Source organism: Lithobates pipiens, unplaced genomic scaffold (genome assembly GCF_037356315.1).
Source record: "Lithobates pipiens isolate NorthernLeopardFrog02 unplaced genomic scaffold, aLitPip1_a1.2 Scaffold_16, whole genome shotgun sequence".
Lineage (NCBI taxonomy): Eukaryota > Metazoa > Chordata > Amphibia > Anura > Ranidae > Lithobates > Lithobates pipiens.
In genome coordinates this window covers 558,089,041-558,112,904 of record NW_027507748.1, presented here as the reverse complement: position 1 = coordinate 558,112,904, position 23,864 = coordinate 558,089,041, and the positions used below count along the sequence as shown (strand labels likewise).

Sequence of the window (23,864 nt, the reverse complement as noted above, 5' to 3'; positions counted from 1 at the left end):
ACAGAAAGGACACAAGCATAGACAACAATGTTGTGTGCCTGAGTGTGACTAGCTAAACCAATATATCAAATATGGGAAGAGACCCAAATCTGAACCTCAACGTAGACAAACAGTCCTCATAGTCTGGTTTTCTGATGTGCTGCCAAGACGTAAAAACATTAAGACTCAAGCAAACCCTAAATGCTGCGTATTTCTTTAGTGCAGCTAGCTAGGTCATAACTGATATATAAATACGGAAAGGACAGGAACCCCCTTTACTGTTGTGCTTTACCTATGTACAGCAAAACAAGGCTATAAAGACAGAAAGACCCAAACTTCTATGTTGTGTATTTCTGACAAACCACCACAGTTATAAGATTAATATGAACACCAACTCCCGTGTTGTGCATTTCTGCTATGCCACAGGGAAAAATATGGAACACAAGACAATCCTTTCTGTCATGCACTTCTGTAGTGTAGTTCAGATAGAACCAACACTGAGAAAGGACACAAGCAACCTGCAGCATTGTGTTTTTCTGAAACAGAAAGCACCAACAAGCTTCAATCTTGAGTATTTCTGCTGTGCAACAACATAAAAGCAGACACTGAGGAAAAAGACAGACAGCCTTTACAGCTGCAATCTTTCTGGTCTGCTGCAAAATAAAACAATAACGCCATGATGAGTATTCCTGCTGTGTAGCAAAACCTCAATCAGAAGGGACAGATAAGTTTAGGGTTCCCACACCCGTGCGACCCAACCTGCGACTTGGGACTGCAAGACGCATGAGAAGTCATATACTATGGCTTCCAATGGGTACCATTTGTGTCTGTGCGACACCAGCAGTCCCTGATTCCTGGATCCACAGACCTCAAGATTACACAGGTCGCAGGGAAAAAAAAAACAAATAGCAATTTTCAGGTCGAACAAGTAAGGGGTCCCCAATGCTGTGACTCCCTGGAGGATTGCAGCCAACAAACCCCTGCTGTGTATCCCTAAGATGCAGAAAGGTAGATCCATGAGAAACACTGCTTAGCCTGATATACAAACGATAAGGCAGTAAATATAGGACATACAGGACACAAACATTCAATCTTTGTGTATGTCTGATGTGTAGCAATATACCAATACTGAGCAGAGAGGCCACCATCCTCAATGTGTCTCTCAGCTGAGCAGCAAAAACAAAATCAGAAAAAGACAAGCAATCTTCACTGCTGTGTCCTTTCTGATATGCAGCCAATAAGGCAGTATATGCAAGGCATAGAGGACAGACAACCTTCAATCCTGTGTATGTCTGATGTGCAACAATATAACAATTCTGAATAGAGATAGCACATGCATATTGAAGCGATTTGGCCTTGCGACTCAACATGTCAAATCGCATGGCTAAAATCAGCACAACACCACTTTGTGGTGCTACACGGATTACCAAAGGCAGTATATGTACTACACCTGGCAGGGGTTCAATTTGTATTTCTACTATGTAGCCCAACAAATTCGAACCATCAATTTTCACTGCTGCCTTTCTGATAAGGCAGTAATACAGGACACAAAACCTCACAGACCTTAATGCTGTATAAATCTGATGTGCAACAATAAAACACTATGAATAGAGATAGCACATCCATATTGAAATGATTTGTCATGCGACTCAACATGTCAAATCGCATGTTTAAACTCGGCAGCCATTGCTGTTAATAGCACTGTCTGAATCAGCACAGCGCCACGCAAATCAGGACCATCAGACTTCACTGCTGCCTTTCTGATAAGTAACCAACAAGGCAGTAAAACAGGACACAAAGCCCCACAGACAGACCTCAATCTTGTGTATGTCTGATGTGCAACAATATAACCATTATGAGCAGAGATGTCACCAGACACAATGATGTGCATTTCTGCTGTGCAACACAAAACCAGAAAGTACAGACCACCTTCACTGTTGTATTTTTCTGATCTGTAGCCAAACAAAGCAGTACCTTTAGTATATAAAGGACAGCAAACAAGCTTCAGTGCAGTGCACTTCTGATGTACAGCAATATAGACCTTATAAGCAGAGATGTCACAAATCTCAATGTGTATTTCTGCTGTGCCACAAAAACATCCCAGCAAGCACAAACCTTCACTACTGAGGTCTACTGGTGTGCAGCCAATGAGGAGTCATGGTCTATCCCTTTATGAAATAACCAACAGGCAATTTATTTCATAGGCATAGCCTGGGCTGTAGATACTAAACCTTCACCACCAGAGAAGGAACAGATCCTAAAATGGTTGGACACCCTACTATTAGTAGTAGTTGTTGTCCTACCTTACCTCCATAGACTGAGCAAACGCTAGCCAGCACATATCCAGGTGGTGCTGATTAGCAACTAAAGTCTCCAATGAGCCCAACCCTAGAGACCAATTTAAGACCTCTCTAGAAGAGGTGGTTACCAGTTTAGCCTGGGAGGTAAATAGCTATTTGCAGGCTTCAAATAATTAATTATGTAGCTCTTGCATAGGTTTGCACAGAAAATCCTCAATTAAAAGGATGTAGGGAGCGATCTATGGTGAATCGCCTTTAGATCTGCCACTGCGTGGATTGTAGCCCAAACCAATAAAAAAAGTTTCTTCTTACCTCCTACACTATAATATAAACACAGTGTAAAGGTGGAGTGGGAGGTTGGAGCTTATGAAAGTTAACTATAGCAGGCAACCCCCAAAAGGAGGATCTGTGACAAGGGAACCCCTACTGTGCCACACAGTAGCTTGGTCTCTGCCCATCCTTGAATGTTAGGTCAGCTTTTGAACATTGTGAAGCAACTTCAGATTCCTAGCAGCTGGGCTAATAGGGCCGGTAACCTAGTGCACCTGCTGACCAGGGGAGCTTCTGAATCCACCAACCACTGCCCAATTAATAACCTGTTCAGTGGTATACCTGGCCTGTAAGTAACTTTGTATCTACCAGGTCCCCTCTGTACGCTATATTCATCCCTACTAAATGTACCACAACTGGGCATGTAGGGAGAGGCTGGCAACCTACTGCTGCGATAACCACAGTGTCTCTGCTGTAAGAGGGAGCTGTGGCTGGTGGTTTTAGCAGTGGCGTCTGCGCTATTTGTATCCCGACCCCAGGTTCTGCACTGCACCAGTCAGTATATACACGGGGAAGGGGGAGCAATGGCCTACCTACCTCTTTCTCATCTGAAGTGGTTTAGGCACACTCGTTCCTCTGCACCACCTGTCCACCATACAGCTTCTCTGATGTAAGAGGGAGCTGCGGCTGGTGTTTTTAGCAGAAGCTTAAGGGCTATTTGAATCCAGACCCCAGGTGAGATCTCAAATGCCCAGGAACCCTCTGGCTGGAATTGGGGATTTTGCAGCTAAATTCCCACGGCAAAAGGAAAGTAAAGTACTCACCGTTGTCGTCTTCCTCTTTTTGCCACAGCCAGCGGGCTTGCTTTTCCATCCTTATGGTCCACACGCAAGGAGGATAGCCGCCAAAGTGCTCCCCCCCCCCCAACTGCTGTCCCCATAGGGAAGTCAGTCTATATACATGGGGGGGGGGGGGGGCAATGCCTTCCATTCCTCATTCCCATCTTCATATCTGAGGTGGTTAAGGCAGACATCCACCGTAGTAAACTGGTGCCTCCTCGCTCTAGAGAAAGGAGGATGTGGGCGCCTGCTCCTACTGACTCTCAGCCTTCCCTCCTGGGTAAGAACGCCGCTGCCATTTTCCCGAAGTTTGAAAATGACGCGGGTGCTTGTTGCCACGCCCTCTCCGGCAGCCCACGCGAGCTACCGGGGACCCAGGAGTCGGGGACAAGCCCCCTGGAAAGAACCGATGGCCAGCACCCCCGTCTGAACAGCCACCTGTACAGGTAAGGAGGGGGGAGACAGGATAATGGCCCCTGAAGTTCTGGGTACACCACTGTACCCAGGGTCCTTCAGCTCTCAGGGGGGCTCTTCCAATTTCTGCTGCCCGCCCTGAGGAAAAGATAGGGGAACCCCCCAGGAAGGACAAGAATATCCTACCAGACCCAGAGGCTTCCCAGGCTTGTGGTCTGGCTCCCAGGGGGAGACCACCAGCCCCAGGCTTCGGGTCATTTGGAAAAAAACAAACAGTTTCGCTGTGTAGGGAGAAACACAATCAAAAACTGAGGATCAAGGGGAAGGGTGGGGACTTAAAACAGCTGTCGATTGATTGTGTTTCCTGTAGGGAGGAGCCTCTCATCTCTCAGGTGTGCCGTCCTGGAAGATGACTTGAGAAAAAATTTTTTGAAATCATTTGTCGGTGTATAACACGCACACACCCAATTTTAGGAGGGAAGTTTAATTAAAATGCAAGTGTTTTTCCATAAAGGACTTTGAAGTAAAATTTCACAGCTCATGAATGCACCCTGTTCAGTGCCCATCTGCAGCCTATAAATTGACCAACAATGCAGCCTCACCTTTCCCATCATTGTAGCCTCACCAGTGTTGGATTATCCCTGCTGTCTCAGAGAAGAGGAGCGAGTGCCGCTGAATTACAGAGCCGCGATTTCCTGGGTACCTGGCACTCCGTCATTCACAGCCACGCCTCCTGGCCCTGCTCATATGATAGGCAGAACAGTGGCCCAATGTGGGACCAGGAGGCGTGGCTGAGTGACAAAGCGCCAGGTGCACAGGAGATTGCGGCACTATGCAATTCAGCGGAGCCCGCCCCTCTTCCCTCAGAGACAGCAGGGATGTGTGTGTGTGTGTGTGTGTGTGTGTGTGTGTGTGTGTGTGTGTGTGTGTGTGTGTAAAATTGTATTCATTAACAGTTTCCCTACTGGCCACAGTACAGTGCCTTGCGAAAGTATTCGGCCCCCTTGAACTTTTCAACCTTTTGCCACATTTCAGGCTTCAAACATAAAGATATAAAAAAATTTATTTTTTGTGAAGAATCACCAACAAGTGGGACACAATTGTGAAGTGGAACGAAAGCTATTGGATTTTTGAAACTTTTTTAAACTAATAAAAAAAATGAAAAGTGGGGCGTGCAAAATTATTCGGCCCCCTTGTGTTAATACTTTGTAGAGCCACCTTTTGCTGCGATTACAGCTGCAAGTCGCTTGGGGTATGTCTCTATCAGTTTTGCACATCGAGAGACTGAAATTCTTGCCCATTCTTCCTTGCAAAACAGCTGGAGCTCAGTGAGGTTGGATGGGGAGAATTTGTGAACAGCAGTTTTCAGCTCTTTCCACAGATTCTCGATTGGATTCAGGTCTGGACTTTGACTTGGCCATTCTAACACCTGGATACTTTTATTTGTGAACCATTCCTTTGTAGATTTTGCTGTATGTTTGGAATGATTGTCTTGTTGGAAGATAAATCTCCGTCCCAGTTTCAGGTCTTTTGCAGACTCCAACAGGTTTTCATCCAGAATGGTCCTGTGTTTGGCTGCATCCATCTTCCCCTCAATTTTAACCATCTTCCGTGTCCCTGCTGAAGAAAAGCAGGCCCAAACCATGATGCTGCCACCACCATGTTTGACAGTGGGGATGGTGTGTTGAGGGTGATGAGCTGTGTTGCTTTTACGCCAAACATATCGTTTTGCATTGTGGGCAAAAAGTTCGATTTTGGTTTCATCTGACCAGAGCACCTTCTTCCACATGTTTGGTGTGTCTCCCAGGTGGCTTGTGGCAAACTTTAGATGAGACTTTTTATGGATATCTTTGAGAAATGGCTTTCTTCTTGCCACTCTTCCATAAAGGCCAGATTTGTGCAGTCTACGACTGATTGTTGTCCTATGGACAGACTCTCCCACCTCAGCTGTAGTTCTCTGCAGTTCATCCAGAGTGATCATGGGCCTCTTGGCTGCATCTCTGATCAGTCTTCTCCTTGTCTGAGCTGAAAGTTTAGATGGACGGCCAGGTCTTGGTAGATTTGCAGTGGTCTGATACTCCTTCCATTTCAAAATGATCGCTTGCACAGTGCTCCTTGGGATGTTAAAAGCTTGGGAAATCTTTTTGTATCCAAATCCAGCTTTAAACTTCTCCACAACAGTATTACGGACCTGCCTGGTGTGTTCCTTGGTCTTCATGATGCTCTCTGCGCTTTCAACAGAACCCTGAGACTATCACAGAGCAGGTGCATTTATACAGAGACTTGATTACACACAGGTGGATTCTATTTATCACCATCAGTCATTTAGGACAACATTGGATCATTCAGAGATCCTCGCTGAACTTCTGGAGTGAGTTTGCTGCACTGAAAGTAAAGGGGCCGAATAATTTTGCACGCACCACTTTTCAGTTTTTTATTTGCTAAAAAAGTTTAAAATATCCAATAGATTTCGTTCCACTTCACAATTGTGTCCCCACTTGTTGGTGATTCTTCACAAAAAATTTAAATTTTATATCGATGTTTGAAGCCTGAAATGTGGCAAAAGGTTGAAAAGTTCAAGGGGGCCGAATACTTTCGCAAGGCACTGTATATATACACCTCGCAGTGGGAAGCCGTTATACCAGAATCCTGGTTGATGTTACAACCATGATCCTGGTATCAGTTTTTAGTGCTGACAATTCTCTTTCAAGTAAAAGTAATCTGAGCGGCTAAGCAGCCACTGGCATACTTTTATAGGTGGCAGAAGGGGGTCACACCCGCCGCCTTTATCGGGCTCTCCCAAGCAATCGGGAAGCCCAGTAACGATGCAGCCAGCAGCATCCAGCTCCGGACTCACAATGAGAGGCACAGAAGTGGTTCCCCCCCACTGTGTGACATCAGAACCTGGAAGTGAAGACTACGTCATCATTTCCGGTTTTGGCCCTTAGTGGACATTGAAGCAACCAATGAGACCGATCCGTTTCTGACTGGCTGCATTGGAGTCCAAAGTATAATAAATAGATTTTTTATGCATTTTCCCCAACACAGTGGCGAATGCACCATTTGGTCCTGAGCACATATGTAAACAGTGATTACACCACACATGTAAGGTACCACAAACTTCAGAGATTCTAGCACCAGACCTTTTGTGCCAATCTAAACTTGTAACCTGAAAAAGGCTTTTAAAGCACTGTCGTTTGTCACCATTTCATAAGTGTGAGCCATCTTAAAAAGTGTGACATGTTTGGCATCTATTTACTCTGTGTATCCTCTTATATTTTACCATAAAAATTGCATATTGTGTTTACTAAAGTTCATTAACCACTTCCCGACCAGCGCACGACGATGTACGTCGACAGAATGGCACGGGCAGGCATATTGGCGTACATGTACGTCCAATATTCGTTGCCGCCGTGCCATCGGGAGCGCGCCGCCGGCGGCGCGCTCCCGCGCTGGTCGGGACCCCCGTGAGTCCGGTCGCGGGACCCGCAGACTCGATCGCCGCAGGCATCCCCGCAATCGTCTCACGGAGCGGCCGAATGGAGGAAATGCTGTATAAACAAAATTTTTCCATTCTGCCTAGCAACTAGTGACGCTGATCTCTGCTCCATGTGATTGGAGCAGAGATCAGTGTACACTAAATGAAAGCCCAACCCCCCCACAGTTAGTAACACACCCCTAGGAACACTTAACCCCTACACTGCCACCCACTGGTTAACCCTTTCACTGCCAGTGTCATTTACACAGGAATCACTGCATTTATATAGCAGTGATTACTGTATAAATGACAATGGTCCCAAAAATGTGTCAAAAATGTCCGATGGGTCCCCCACAATGTCGCAGTCACAATAAAAATCGCAGATCGCCGCCATTACTAGTAAAAAAAAAAAAAAAAAAATTATTAATAAAAATGCTATAAAACTATCCCTATTTTGTAAACGCTATAACTTTTGCGCAAACCAATCAATAATCGCTTATTGCGATTTTTTTACCAAAAATATGTAGAAGAATACGTATCGGCCTAAACTGAGGGAAAAAAATGTTTTTTGATATATTTTTGGGGGATATTTATTATTACAAAAAGTAAAAAATAATGCGTTTTTTTCAAAATTATCGCTACATTTTTGTTTATAGCGCAAAAAATAAAAACCGCAGGGGTGATCAAATACCACCAAAAGAAAGCTCTATTTGTGGGAAAAAAAGGACGTTAATTTTGTTTGGGAGCCACGTCGCACGACCGCGCAATTGTCAGTTAAAGCGACGCAGTGCCGAATCGCAAAAAGTGGTCTGGTCTTTGACCAGCAAATTGGTCCGGTCTGAAAGTGGTTAATGTGTATTTTTTCCCTAAAAGCAACAATCGCTATTTTATTCTCCAGGGCCTTTGCAGGGAATTTTTTTTATATAATTATTTGGGGGTTCTAAATTTTCTAGCAATTAAAACACAGATTTTTAGATATATGAGAGAAGCGTCAAAATTGGCCCGGTAGGCAATGCAAAGAAGTAGTGGTCCCCAATGGTGGAAATGGTACCAGTAAAGTACCTGGGTGAGTATGGGGGTTAAATCGCCTTGCATGCCAATCAAAATGGGCAAAGAACATCATCCAAAAAAAGACAGTCCTGGTGTTGGCGAGGGACCTCTTTTCTCTAGACTGTCCAGGACAAGACTAGAGAGAAAGACTCCACCTCCGAAGGCAGGAACCAATTAAATCCATAAAGGGCAGCTCCCATCCCTCTTCCACAGTCTTTGCGTTTGCTCCACTAAAGGAGGAGGCTGGATGGAGCTCCCCATTCCCTGAGCCTAGTTAGGGCTGCCTAAGGAGCGGGGGAAGGAGGTCTCTAGGTACCTTTTTACAGGGATAGCAGGCATCCAAGTCCCCTGGTCAGGCTTGCTGGAAGCTGGTACCGGCACCGTCCTCCATAGGTAGCCCAGGGAGGGCTGTCACTCCCTGCATGGATCTCACAGCAATCTGCTGGGCTGGATACTGTGGTATCCTGGCAAGTCCAGCGGGGAGAGGGCGTAGGCCTCGAGTTCCAGCCTGTGGAACGCAGGAGGAGGGTGGGGACTTCCGGCATATCACTTTCGCGCGGTGAGAGTGGATGTCAGAGCCATGGTGGTTTATTTTAAACCAGCCACGGCAAGCACACGGTCCTGGTCCACCGATGGCACTGGCGATGCTCCAGAAGGACAGCATGGACCCAGCAGAGCCAACTGGCAGCAGTGCCGGCCCACCTCAGGTAGGCAGACACTGGGGTAGTTTTGGCCTACAGGGCTAAGAGGGGGGGGGGGGGGTAGAGAGGCTTAGTACTAGGTACGTCTTCACCCTTCCCCCCTTGGTGAGACAGGACGGAGGCTAAAGAGTCTTGTGAAACTGGTCAGCAGTTGGTGTGGTTGCACATAGGTGTTGGTGAAGGTGCACACACACCTTTTGCCAACAAGTGTGTGTGTGTGTGTGTGTGTGTGTGTGTGTGTGTGTGTGTGTGTGTGTGTGTGTGTGTGTGTGTGTAAGCAGCATGTCCTTGTTTTCTGCCTTCCTTCTCTTGGACTGAGAGGAAACTCAGGTCAATAGCTGCAGTCCATCTAAAAAGGCAGTGGACAATCATCTGGTGAACTTTGAGCCAACACCATGTGTACAAATCAAAATGGTCACTGAACAGGAAAGTCTTCCAGCTAGTGGCAGAGAAATGGGGCCTTCCAGAGGTGGACTTGTTTGCCAACAAGTCAAACGCCAAGGTTCTAGTGTACTGCTCATTGGAAAGAGAAGTGGGGCCAAGGGGATAGATGCCTTGGCCCAGAAGTGGGCATTTTGCCTATGCTACCCCTTCCCCCCGTTCAAATGCATTCCCCTGGGCCTGAGAAAGTTTGTTCAAGAGCGCACCACAATGATCCTTATGGTCCCGTATTGGCCGAAGAGGCTTTGGTTTTCCAGATCCTCCCCTCATGCTGCCAAAAATACAGACCCAGAAATAAAATAAAGGGGCTCTCAGACAGGGTGGTAAATACAATTCTTTCCAGTAGAAAGAATGTAATCCAAGCAATTTACATTAAATCTTGGAAAGTTCTCCGTTCACCAAGAAGGTGTCTGCAGACATTCCAGCTGTTTTGGAGACGGCGCAGACCAAGGACTGGCCATTAGTACATTGAAAGTTCAGGTATCGGCCTTCTCCGTTTTTTGTTTTTTTTGGAGCAACCCCTGGCGTTAGACCCGCTAGTTAGCAGATTCTTTAAGGGGTTAGCCAGGACTAGGCTCATTCCATTCAAAATTCTGCCAAAATGGGATTTGTTGACAGTATTGCAAGGTTGGATAAAACGGTTGCAAGTCGAAAGAGCTGTCCTTAACCCCTTCCCGCCGAGCGTACGCAGATGTGCGTACTCGGCTTTCGGGGGTTATACTGGGATGATGCCCGCAGCTGCAGGCATCATCCCAGTACCATTGTTTAGAGCGGGCAATCGGCTTTCTGGGGGGTTAACAACCGATGTGGCTAAAAGCCGCTCGATTGTTATCCCAGAGGAGCAGGAGGGGAGGTCCCCCCCCCTCGCCGCACCTCATTCCAGTCTCCTGGATGTAAACGTGGAAGCGCGTCACAAAGTCACTTCCTGTTTACTCGGCTACCAATTGCGTCGGTTTTTTAAAAATATACAGTATTGGGATACACCGTTTTTGGTGATCAGAATACTTTGAAGTTGATTTTTTGGGGGGGTTTCATTTGTGGTATACACATGCCATGTGAGAAAAATAACCTATTACAATTTTGTGGAAATTTTTTTTTTTTAAAAATCTTAATTTTGCAAAGAATTGTGGGAAAAAAATGACATCAGAAAGCTCACCATGCCTCCTACTAAATACCTTGGAATGTCTACTTTCCAAAAAGGGGTCATTTGGGGGGTATTTGTACTTTCCCAACTTGTTCGGGTCACAAGAAATGAGATAGGCACCAGTACATCAGATGTGATCAATTTTGTATGATTCGCACCACAGTTTGTAGACTCTCTAACTTTCACAAAGACTAAATAATATCCACTAATTTGGGTTATTTTTGCCAAAGATATGTAGCAGTATAAATTGTGGCCAAAATGTATGAAGAAAAATTAATAATTTGCATAATTTTGTCACAGAAACAAAGAAATATGCGTTTTTTTTTCAAAATTTTCAGTCTTTTTTCATTTATAGCGCAAAAAATAAAAACCCCAGAGGTGATCAAATACCACCAAAAGAAAGCTCTATTTGTGGGAAAAAAAGGACAAAAAATTCATTTGGGTACAGTGTTGCATGACTGAGTAATTGTCATTCAAAGTGTGAGAGCACCGAAAGCTGAAAATTGGTCTGGGTAGGAAGGGTGTTTAACCACTTCCCACCCGGCCAATGCATATATACGGCCGGGTGGGAGCCGTCTACTCCCGATAGGCCGTTCAGGAACGTCCTTCAGGAGTAGCGGGATCGCGCGCGCGCTCGCGCAGCGGCGCGATCCCGATGTGCTCGTGTCACCCGGACACGGCACATCTCAGATCGGCAGGAGGGCTCTGTGATTGGCCCTCCTGATCACATGACGGCCGTGTCCAATCACGGCCGTCATGTGATGTAAACAAACAGCCGGTTGCTAGGCAATCGGCTCTCCTCTCCTCACACGGAAGTCACCGCTGAGGAGAGGAGAGCAGAACGCTGCAGCCGGCTGATGATCAGTGAGTATGGGCTGCTTTTTACAGCTTTTTACTCACTGATCATCAGTGTAGTGTAAACACACAACACACCACACAGTACAAACACAGTCCCCACATATGTCCCCAAAACACACATGTCCCCAAAACATATGTCCCTAATAATAAAAACATGTCCCCCACATATGTCCCACTAAAATCACATGTCCCAATGATTATCTGCACACATATGTACGTGATCACCTGCACACATATGTACATGATCATTTGCGTACATATGTCCGTGATCACACAAACCAATTATTATACACTTAACGGAATTTTTTTTACCAAAAACATGTAGCAGAATACATTTTGGCTTAAATTTATGACAAAATTTGATTTTATTGGATTTCTTTTCAAATAGAAAAAAGAAAATATTGTTTTTTTTCCAAATTTCCGCTATTTTTGCGCTTATATCGCAAAAAAAAAAAAAACGGAGTCGTGAATAAATAACACCAAAATAAAGCTCTATTTGTGTGAACAAAATGATAACAATTTCATTTGGGTACAGTGTAGCATGACCGCGCAATTGTCACTGAAAGCGCTAGAGCGCTGAAAGCTGAAAATTGGGCTGGGAAGGAAGGGGGTGAAAGTGCCCTGTATTGTAGTGGTTAAAGAGGGATTCCACCTAAAAAAAAAAAAATATTAAAAACCAGCTGCTATAAATACTACAACTGCTGACTTTTAATAAATGGACACTCACCTGTCCCGGGTTCCAGCGATGCCGGCAGCCGAGGCCGATCGATCGCTCGGCTCTCGGCTGCTGCCGCCACCATTCTAGGTGAGGGAATCAGGAAGTGAAGCGAATCGGCTTCACTTCCCGGTTCCCTACTGCGCATGCGCGAGTCGCGCAGTGCAATAGGAATTGTCCGCGCTGTCACTGGGACCCGTGTGTCCCAGCAGACAGCGGGGCAGGACAGGAAAAGACAGACTCCCATGGGAGTCTATGCCCGGAAGTGGGTGTAAATACCTGTCTTTGACAGGTATCTCCACCCCCCACCCCCCTGTAAGGTGCCAATTGGGACACCGGAGGGGGGGAGGGTTCCGATCAGCGGAAGTTCCACTTTAGGGTGGAACCCCGCTTTAAGTGCCCAGTAAGCAAGTGGTTAATATCACTGTAAAGTGCATTGTTTCCAAAACAACTGAGTTTTGCAAGCGTGACATAAATAAAAATAAAAAATGCAACACCCACCATTTTATTCTATAGGGCCTCTGCTAAAATATATTATATATATATATATATATATATATATATATATATATATATATATACACACACACACACACACACACATACACACACACACATAGTATCTCACAAAAGTGAGTACAACTCTCACATTTGTGTAAATATTTTATTATATCTTTTCATGTGACAACACTGAAGAAATGACACTTTTTGCTACAATGTAAAGTAGTGAGTGTACAGCTTGTATAACTGTGTATAACAGTGTACATGCAGTCCCCTCAAAATAACTCGACACACAGCCAATAATGTCTAAACCACTGGCAACGCTCAGACATCTATTTCACACACACACACACGATATATAGATTATAATAAATAAAAAAAAAAAAAATATATATATATATATATATATATATATATATATATATATATATATATATATTTGTGTGTGTACATATATTTTATACACACATATATGATATAATATATAAACACACATATATATATATATATATATATATATATATATATATATATATATATATATATAAAACAAATGTATTTTAATTTTTTTGCTAGAAGTGGATTCTCCCATGTATGGGAGGTGATGTAGTAGACATTATTGTCCTGTGTGTATGGAGGAGACAAGTGTCACCCCCTGATAAGCCTGCAGTAATTCCTGCACTCAGTGATAGACATGTGCACACACATATACAGTCCATTAGAAGTGTACAGTAGTTTATATAGTAGTATATACAGCACATTGTATAACAATCCCGATCGTGTAATGACATGCGCGGTGACAGAAGACTGTCCATGTCGCTGAGCCCTGTCCGGTGCCGGGTGACAGATGTCCCAGCAATTAGTTAATGATCCATCACCCAGACACACCGGAGAGCCGCCAGCATCCCTCGCCCGGCTGACACACGTCACTCACCTGAGCCAAGCGGCGGACAGAGAACGATAACATTGTCCTACGGATCGCACAGCACCCGGGCCTCCCGCACACCTCTGATCAGCACCGGGGAAACACGTGGGACTGAGCATGCGCACTATAAATCCGCCACGCTGCTACTGTCGCTGTATGTGGATATGCGCATGCGCCGCGCCCGAGCTGTCTCCTAGGAAGTGTAGCTTACCCCCTCAAATCCCTACGCCTGGACACAGTTTGTGCAACTTTATTCTGGTTCAAACTAGCAGTTGGTGTAATGCAGCTGAGATCAGTGCAGCGATGATGTGCTGAGTTAGGTGGATTTTACTGTTTCCTTATACAGTGTAATCGCAGAGCGCACGGTGCGACACAGTGGATTGCCACTCGCTGTGCTGCGCCGAAAGTAGTGCTCGGATACAGTCATCTAGAGTCCAAGGTGCCGAACTGCGTCCCCCCCAGGGGGCCAACCTTTTATAGGCTCCATTCACATCTGAGCTGTCTGATTTACAGGCAGAATCGCCACGATTAAAATAGTGGCAAATCGCAGGATGCCGTGCGCTCTCCATCACTTCCAATTGGCACCCCCAATCGCAGTATAATCACGAGAAGCCTGTCATTCAAAAGAAGTACAAGGACTTAACGATTGGGGTGCCATTGGAAGTGACGGGGAGCGAATGGCGACCCGCGATTTTACGCTTTTTGAAATTGCAGTAATTCTGCTTGTGATTTGGATCACTCAAATGTGAACGGAGCCTTAAAGCCAAGCCCCAACACTTTAGAAGCCTGGGACACCTTTGGGTGTGCATAGTATGCCCAGCGAACAGTGGGAGTGGCCAAATTGCTCTTGCTGACATCAGCTTCCTGTCTCCCCCCCCCCCCCCCCCCCGTGATGCTGCACCTGCCCCCAGACCACCACCTGCAGCTCCAGGACAGATTTGTGTTATTATCTTGGTTACTTGGAGAGCCACAGCCCGGTCTGAATAATGTGTCCGGGTTTCAGTCCACCTAAAACCCGGATACATGATTCAAAACCTGGACTGTCCGGGTGTATCCCAGACAGGTGGCAACCCTACCCTCCCTCACCCCAAGATGTATGAGCATCGTGTGTCAGCAAAAAATCCCCCCACAAAAACACTAAGCACTAATCAGCATGCTCACCCCCTAAGCAAAAATTCCTCCTCCTACCAGTGCAACCCTACTGCCCCCCCCCCCCCCAAGATGTATGAGCGTTATGTGTCAGCAAAATTCCCTCCACAAAAAGCACTGAGCGCTAATCTGCAAGCTCACCCCCTAAGCAATAATATAAATCCACCCTTCTCCCAGTACAAATCCACCCCCTGCTGAAAAAAACTCTCTCAGTACATGTCTTCACCCCCCCCCCCCCCCACCCAAAAAAAAAAAAATATTCAATCCTCCTAGCCTAAATGCTCTACCCCTAAAATTTCCCCTACGAGTAAACATCTTCTCACCCACTTCAAATCCCCCCTCCCAACACAGATCCCCCCCAAATCCCCGCTCCTAGCACAAATCTGCTCCCCCCCAACACAAATCCCCCCAAATCCTCACTCCCCTTCCCAAAGTTCACCCCCACCTCACATGATACCACAGTGCCCAGAGCAGCAGCGCCTCCTACCCACCCCTTGTCTAGGAAGGGTTTCAAAGCCATTTCTAAGGCTTTGGAACTCCGGCGAACCATGGGGAGAGCCATTATCCACAAATGGAGATAACTTGGAACAGTGATGACACTTCCCAGGAGTAGCCGGCCTACAAAAATTACTCCAAGAGCATGACAACGACTCATCCAGGAGGTCATAAAAGAACCCAGAACAACATCTAAAGAACTGCAGGCCTCACTTGCCTCAGGTTAGATCCTTGTTCATGATTCAACAATAAGAAAGAGACTGGGCAAAAATGGCATCCATGGGAGAGTTCCAAGGCCAAGGCCAAAGCCACTGCTGACCTAAAAGAACACAAAGGAGGTTATTTATGAAAAGCAAATCCACTTTGCACTGCAAGTGCACTTGGAAGTGCAGTCGCTCTAAATCTAAGGGGAAGATCTGAAATGAGTGGAAGCTCTAATTAAGCCTCAGTTCACACTAGCATGGCGTGTGGGAAACCCGCAATCCGTACATTTTTCCCACACAGCATTCAAATCGCACTGCCTTTGTGATCTGCAGCGAGTGCAATCTTAATGACACTCCAAACACCCCCATTAGCCTGCACCAGATCGCATTGGTCCAAGAGGACCATGCAATCCAGTTGCAGTGTATTCTCAAAATTGCTGCATGCACGACTTTGGTACTGATGTGGTCCAATTTGAAAATGAATGGGCTCAAAACGCACCACACTAAATAACATGTGAATTGTACAGGAATGTGGTGTGATTCCTGTGCAATTCATATGTAATTCATAGTGGCTATCTGCTTAAAATTATTAGCTAGAATTTGGCCTCAATTTGTTTAGTGTATCTAAATCTGCTAGTACAGCTAACACTCCCTTTAGACTGACAATGCTGCTGTTCAAAGGTGCCCCCTGTGCTCCTTCATCCAGACTGGGTAAACTCTAATACAGGAGATATGTTACTGGCCAGATCACCAGCTGAAAACAGAAGGAAGAGAGTCAGCTGATGCAGGTACTGGTGCAATGCTCTTCAAGATCCTTAGAAAAAAAAAATATTTGTATTTATTGGTGTATAACACCCTGAAATTCAGGTGCAAATAGCGTGTGCGTGTTATACACCAATACTTCCATTTTAGCTGCCTAGGAGGGGACAGGGAGGGAGGCGGGACGAGCGCTGTCAGATTATATACAGTGAGAATCTCCTGTTTACTTGGTGGCCTCTGTAAATAGGAAGTCCTGTCTCCTGGGCCGCCATTGGACCACTGTCCTGTCTATCATAGGAGATTCTCACTGTATGTAATCTGTCGGAACTCATCCTGCCCCCTCCCTGTCCCCTCTAGGCTGCAGGTGGGCATCGATCAGACTGCACTGATGACAATGGCGAGGCTGCTGCATTGATGACAATGGCTAGGCTGCTGCATTGATGGCACTTGTGAGGCTGCTGCATTGATGGCACTTGTGAGGCTGCTGCACTGATGGCACTTGTGAGGCTGCTGCATTGATGGCACTTGTGAGGCTGCTGCATTGATGGCACTTGTGAGGCTGCTGCATTGATGGCACTTGTGAGGCTGCATTGATGTGGACTGATGAGGCTGCATTAATGACACTTGTGAGGCTGCAGATGGGCACTGACCCTTATTTTGCTTTAAAGTTCCTTTTTTAAAATGTAAGGTTTTTTTCCTGAAACTTCCCTCTTAAATTGAATGTGCATGTTATACACCTGTGCGTGTTATACATCGATTAATATGGTAATAAATGCACATATTTTACCTGCAAAAAAAGTAGCATTTTTTATTTTTATTAAAAGGTGAACGTAGCCTTTAAATCCTCGTAGTCTACACATCACATGACCAGCAGTGCAGATCATAATATTAAGGCCCCCTCACACTGTTGTTCCATTGTGGGGCTACTTCATACAAGTTACTATGTGTTGCATTACAGCAGACATTTCATCAAGCTGCAGAAAGCATTATTGGAAACGCCAAGCATTGCCTGTAAAGGTGGCTGATCCTATTACTTTTTTCCAGAGGCTGCAAGGATAACTGCACTTACATGACATTTATAGTAATACTGCAGTTATCCTTTAACAGCTTGCGACAAACATTGTTGGTTCAAAGCAACCTTTGGCTTTCACTGAACCTAAACCCATCCAGATGTTTGCTGGAGGATTACTCCAATCATGAGAGTGTACAATCGTTTACTTGTAGCAAGCATTTTCCAAATGGCAACTCTTCCATACATTTTAGATATTTGAAGCCCATGGTGTACAGTTTTTACTAAGCCTCAGATTATTCAGTTCTATGTTATTTTTAAAAATTGTACCTAAAGTGATACTAAAGTTAAAACATTTAATTAACGCATCATACTTACCTGCTCTATGTAATGGTTCTGCACAGAGCAGCCCCGATCCTCCTCTTTTGGGGTCCCCTTCTGATTGCCCCCATAGCAAGCCGCTAGCTATGGGAGCACTCACGCATGCTCCCTCCCTAGCCCTGCTCTGTGGGTCAATAAGATACACCAAGCAGGGCTCTGCCCTGCCCCTGTTCCCTCCTCACTGGCTGTGATTGACAGCAGCAGGAGCCTGCACCAATAAGGAGGCAGAGAACCGGGAGAGAAGCTACTGTCGTCCACATCACTGGATCAAGATCAGGCTTAGGTAAGTATTAAGGGGGAGTTGCACACTGAAGGTTTTTTACCTTCATGCATAGAATGCATGAAGATAAAAAAAAACCTTCAGCCTTTAGAATCACTTTAAATTGCTGTCCTGTACAGAGTGTCCCTGCTGCAACAACTGCTCCTTTTAAGGCTACTTTCACATTGAGGCGCCTGTAAAGCGTCTCTCCTGTCACAGCATCTTTGGGGTGCTTTAGGATCAGTGTATACAGTAGTAACTGTCATATAGAGCAGTGGTCCCCAACCTTTTTGGCACCGGGGGGCCGGCGTAGTTGAAGAAAATTGTGCCAAGGCCCAGGGGGGTGTATGCGGCTTTTCGCGGGCAATTTATCAGGGCGATGGCTGGCGTTGGCGCTTCAATCATCCCGGCACCATCATTGATATGATGTTAGGATGATTGAAGCGCATTATTTCTATTATTACATTGTAATATATAATGAAATAGTTCAACTCACCATAACGCAGAATGTGCCTGAGTGCCACTTGCCACGTCGCCTGTCACCAGATGCAGATTGTCACTTTCCACATCGCCTGCCTTCAGATGCAGCTTGTCACTTTCCACGTAGCTTGTCACCAGAAGCATTTTGTCCCTTGCCACGTCGCCTGCCACCAGATGCTATTTTGTCCCTTGCCATGTCACCTGCCACCAGATGCAATTTGTCCTTTGCCACGTCACCTACCACCAGATGCGGATTGTCACTTGCCATGTCGCATGCTTTCATATGCAGCTTGTCACTTGCCACGTCACCTGCCACCAGATGCAATTTGTCCTTTGCCATGTCACCTGCCACCAGATGCAATTTGTCCCTTGCCACGTCACCTGCCACCAGATTTGGATTGTCACTTGCCACGTCCCCTGCCATCAGATGCAGCTTGTCATTTGCCACGTTGCTTGCCACCAAATGTGGATTGTCACCTGCCACCACATGACGGTTGTCACTGCAGTGGTGGCAGCACAGGTGTGCACATTAGTTCAGAGGCAAACCTGGACTAGTGAGTAGTAAGGAAGAACAGCGGTAATGGGGGGGGGGGGGGTGCGGGCAGTGAGAGATGATCTCATCTCTCTGTTCCCCACATCACCTCCAGCATTATAGCATCCCACTGTGAGCGTGGAAGAGCGGCAATGCAGGCGGGGAGCGGTTGGAGATGATCTCATCTCTCTGCTCGCTCGCCTCCGTATAGCGGCCCCGCTGTGAGCACGGAACAGCGGTGATGCGGGCAGGCGGTAAGAGATGATGTCATCTCTCTGCCTGCTCCGCCGCCGCTCATCAGAGACAGTGCAGCCTTCGCGGCCCGGCTGCAAGCAGGCCACGGCCCGGGGGTTGATGACCCCTGATATAGAGTATGCAATGGTATAACACAGGGGTTCATATACAAAGAACATTACAGTCCTGCCTCATGGAAAACCATAAGAATTGAGTTCAGTATTGTGGAAAAGCATTGGAGGTATGAAAATATTCCCACTGAAGCAAAGTGACCGGGAGTATCTCATCTGTTCCATGGAGTATATGGCATTCATTTTGCAGACCCAGGAGTTCCGATCATGGCGGCCATGATCATGTGCCGTAACAGATCCTTATGAATGGCTTTGAAAAAGCCCGGGAATATGGATAGAAAGGAGATACATATATTGGATTGTAAGGATGTGTCCATGATCTTATTATTAGTCCAGAACATTTTAGAGCAGAAGTGAACCATCATTAGTCAATCGGGGAAAGGAAAAAAATAGGGGGGAAGATTGTAAGTGTTGCAGAGCTTTACAATGAGACTTTGGAAGGCACTGAACCAATGGATCCTATGCGCTACTGCCCAAGGAACATTCTGTTGCTTCCCGGTCATTTCCCCATTTACTGGGGAGATTGGTGTAGCGCTGGCTCCTGAAGAGCATGCGCTATGTGTTTTTCAAATTTAAGGTTACACCTGAACTAGAGTTTGGTTTGGGTACAATTGTCTAAATTTGGACTTCAGCATCAGTCTGACTGGACTATGAGATGTTCAGCCTGACCACAGGTCTGGTTGGGTGCTTAAGTTACTCTCTCTCAGAGCCCGCCCAGTGGGAGTGGCACTCTTGCTGTGCTTTCTGGGAGAGGGTATTTAAGATGCTGATGTCACGTCATTCAAGGTTCCAGTCCAGAAGGATGTACTGACTTCATGGTCCTGGTCCTCCTGACCAGCCCTCAGGAAGGCTATGGCCTGGGGTGCGGATCCACCTGATCTTGTTGTCTCGGGGCTGGCTAGCCCGAGGCAAGGAAACTAAAGGAGGATTCTGAGGTGTTTGGGTGCCGTTTCTGGTTTGGGAGAGACCCAGTGACTTCATGCTACCCAGGGGAGGACTCTTCAGAAGAAGGCCACGTACGGGTTGGTTTCTTAGCAAGAGCCTAGAGGAGCTGAAGTACCCAAGGGAATTTGGTCTCATGGATATCGCCAAGCTGGCTGAAAGATCCAGGTATAACACGAGTGTTCTACAAGTTTAGTTTTCCTACGTGTTCTACAACAACGTCTGTGGCAGGGACTTATCCTTGTATGTTCTACAACAACGTCTGTGGCAGAGACTTCCTGAGTAAGCACCTTGTTGGCTGCTAGGCCTTTTGAGAGAGGGACTGTCCAACTTGGGTGAACATCCAGTTGCGAATGGCTATTCTCTGGATTCAAAGTAAGCAAGTTCTTCAACATTAATTTTGGCACTAATGCCACGTACACACGATCAGACTATCCGGCGGACCAGAGTACGCCAGGCAATCCGGCCGTGTGTGGGCTCCAGCAGACTTTTTTTTCCCAAAAGTCCGGTGGACTTAGAAAGAAGTTTTGACTCAAAAATGATCCGCCGGACTGCGAGTTCCGGCGGACAATCCAGCCGTCTGTGTGCTAGTCCGCTGGACTTTTGAAATGAACGGACTTGCCCACACATGGAGGAAAGTCTGTTCATTTTGAACGCGGCTCCAGGTAGACGGGACTAGCGAAGGAAGTCAATTTTGCCGCCGAATGTCACCGCCTGGTATGGACTTAAAGGGGAAGCCCTACGCCGAAAAAACGGCGTGCCCCCCCCCCCCCCAAGGCCCATATCAGACCCTTATCCGAGCACACAGCCCGGCCGGTCAGGAAAGGGGGTGGGAACGAGCGAGCGCCCCCCCCTCATGAGCCATACCAGGCTGCGTGCACTCAACATGGGGGGGTGCTTTGGGTAAGGGGGGCCCTGTGGCCCCCCCACTCCAAAGCACCTTGTCCCCATGTTGATGAGGACAAGGGTCTCTTCCCTACAACCCTGGCTGTTGGTTGTTGGGGTCTGCGGGCGGGGGGCTTATCGGAATCCGGGAGCCTACTTTAATAAGGGAGCCCCCAGATACCGGCCCCCCACCCTATGTGAATGATTATGGGGTACAATGTACCCCTACCCATTCACCTGGTGAAAAAAATGTAAATAAAACACAATACAAGGTTTTAAAATAATTTATTACACAGCTCCGGGGGTCTTCTTCCATCTTGGGGGGTCTTCTCTTTGAACTCCTCCGCTATCTTCTGCTAGCTCTTTTACTAGCGGAGGAGCCCGGCTTTCTTCTTCGTCGCCGCCATCCAGGGGTCTTCTTCCGACTTCGGGGGTCTTGTCCCCCTCTTGCGGTCTTCTTGCTGGGCCCTCCGCTTTCTTCTTCCAGCTCTTTTACTAGCGGTGGCCCGGTCTTCTGTTGCCGCCGCCGCCTCTTCTTCCGACATTCGGAGGTCTTGACCCCCTCTTCAGGGGTCTTGTCCCCCTCTTTGGTTCTTCTTACCGGGCCTCCGCTTTCTTCTCCCAGTTTTTTTACTAGCGGTGGCCCGGTCTCCTGCCGCCGCCGCCTTCTCTTCTTCTTCTTCTCATCACCCAGTGACCCCTCCCATTGTCTCTATATAAGTCGCCGCACAACAGGTCCCTGTCATTGCGGCCAGAGAGAGCGTCAACATCTCAAGGAAGAAGAGAAGAAGAAGAAGAGAAGAGAAGGCAGTGGCGGTGACAGAAGACCGGGCCACCGCTAGTAAAAGAGCTGGAAGAAAAAAGCAGAGGGCCCGGCAAGAAGACCCCCGAAGTTGGAAGAAGAGGCGGCAGCGGCGACGGAAGACTGGGCCGCCGTTAGTAAAAGAGCTGGAAGAAGGATGCGGAGGGCCCGGCAAGAAGACCCCAAGAGGGGGACAAGACCCCCGAAGTCAGAAGAAGACCCCCGGACGGCGGCGGCGACGAAGAAGAAAGCCGGGCTCCTCCGCTAGTAAAAGAGCTAGCAGAAGATAGCGGAGGAGTCCAAAGGGAAGACCCCCCAAGACGGAAGAAGACCCCCGAAGCTGTGCAATAAATTATTTTAAAACCTGGTGTGTTTTATTCACATTTTTTTCACCGGGTGAATGGGTAGGGGTACATTGTACCCCATACTCATTCACATAGGGTGGGGGGCCAGTATCTGGGGGCTCCCTTATTAAAGTAGGCTCCCGGATTCCGATAAGCCCCCCGCCCACAGACCCCAACAACCAACAGCCAGGGTTGTAGGGAAGAGACCCTTGTCCTCATCAACATGGGGACAAGGTGCTTTGGAGTGGGGGGAGCCACAGGGCCCCCCTTACCCAAAGCACCCCCCCATGTTGAGTGCACGCAGCCTGGTACGGCTCATGAGGGGGGGGGGGGGGGCGCTCGCTCGTTCCCACCCCCTTTCCTGACCGGCCGGGCTGTGTGCTCGGATAAGGGTCTGATAGGGTCTGAAGAAAGAAGGTAACGGTAAGCCCAAACTAACCAGCAGCTCCTTCGGGGGTTAGTGCTACATTGGTAAAGACGAAAAGAATCTGATCTGCTGGAGGGATGGACAGGAAGTTGAGTGAGGGCAAGATGGCCCCCACTTGACTCTATACCCATACAGGACTGGAGCGACGTCTAACGTCACTTCCACCTGAAGCCCTTAAAATGCTTTTTTTTTCTTGTTAAAAGCAAAGTTAAATTTTATGTATTTTTTTGTTTTTAAAGGTAAATGAGAGATCCTGGGTGAAAAAAGACAATAAAGAGCACCTGTCATGCTTTTTTTCTATTACAAGGGATGTTTACATAAGGGCCAGTGTAAAAGCTCATGCGCAGAAATGAACCTATAGGTAAGTTGCGTCCACATGTAAACAGTGTTTAAACCACACATGTGAGGTATCGCCACGATCGTTAGGGTGAGAGCAATAATTCTGGCACTAGACTGTAACTCTAAACAGTCTAGTGCCAGTCTTATAAAGCACCGCCTATGGAGATTTTTAAGTACCCTAGCTTGCGTAATTTTGAAGCAAGACATGTTAGGTATCTATTTACTCAGCATAACATCATCTTTCAGATTTTACATAAAAAGTGTGGTAACTTTATTGTTTTTTTAGTTATTTTTTACATTTACATGTGACATAAAATTTTATTCTCTAGGGCATGGGTAGGGAAAAAATATATAATGTTTGGGGGTTCTAAGTAATTTTCTAGCAAAAAAATTCTAATTTCATCTTTTAAACAAAAAGTTCCAGAAAAGGCCTGGTCTGAAAGTGGTTGAATAATATATTCATGGGTAGACTCCCAAGCTCTTGCCAGCATTAGCACAGCAAGATGCAATATAAAGGGAAGAAAGGACCAGCCAGGGTGTAGGAATAAAGGGTAACAAACACTAAATGCTAAAGCAAGCCCCTAAAGACAATGGTAAGGGGGGAAACTGAGCATTAATAAAGAAAAACAAATTAAACCTCTGGAGACATTAGCAACTGAAAATAGCATATAACCTTTTGAGGTATAAAGCTCAGACTAAATGCAACTGCAAAGGTCAAACAGCAAAAACAAAAAGTCAGTGACTGTTATTTTATTTATATGCAGCTCCTGTTATTTTAGTTAAACTTGTCCCTTTAAGACCCCTCTCACACTGGGGTGTTTTTCAGGTGCTTTAGTGTTAAAAAAGCGCCTGTAAAGAGCTTGAAAGAAGCCTCATCT

General features: G+C 46.5%; 1 protein-coding gene across 1 annotated transcript in view; it reads right to left on the bottom strand.

Moving 5' to 3' along the window:
- The window catches only part of SHMT2 (serine hydroxymethyltransferase 2), a 171,629-nt gene extending 157,841 nt beyond the window's left edge, over positions 1 to 13,788 (bottom strand). The window contains exon 1 of the mRNA XM_077483572.1: positions 13,625 to 13,788. Coding sequence (XP_077339698.1) covers positions 13,625 to 13,657 — 33 coding nt within the window. The 5' untranslated portion in view covers positions 13,658 to 13,788. The remainder of the gene's footprint in view (positions 1 to 13,624) is intronic.
- Between the last annotated feature and the right edge of the window lie 10,076 nt (positions 13,789 to 23,864).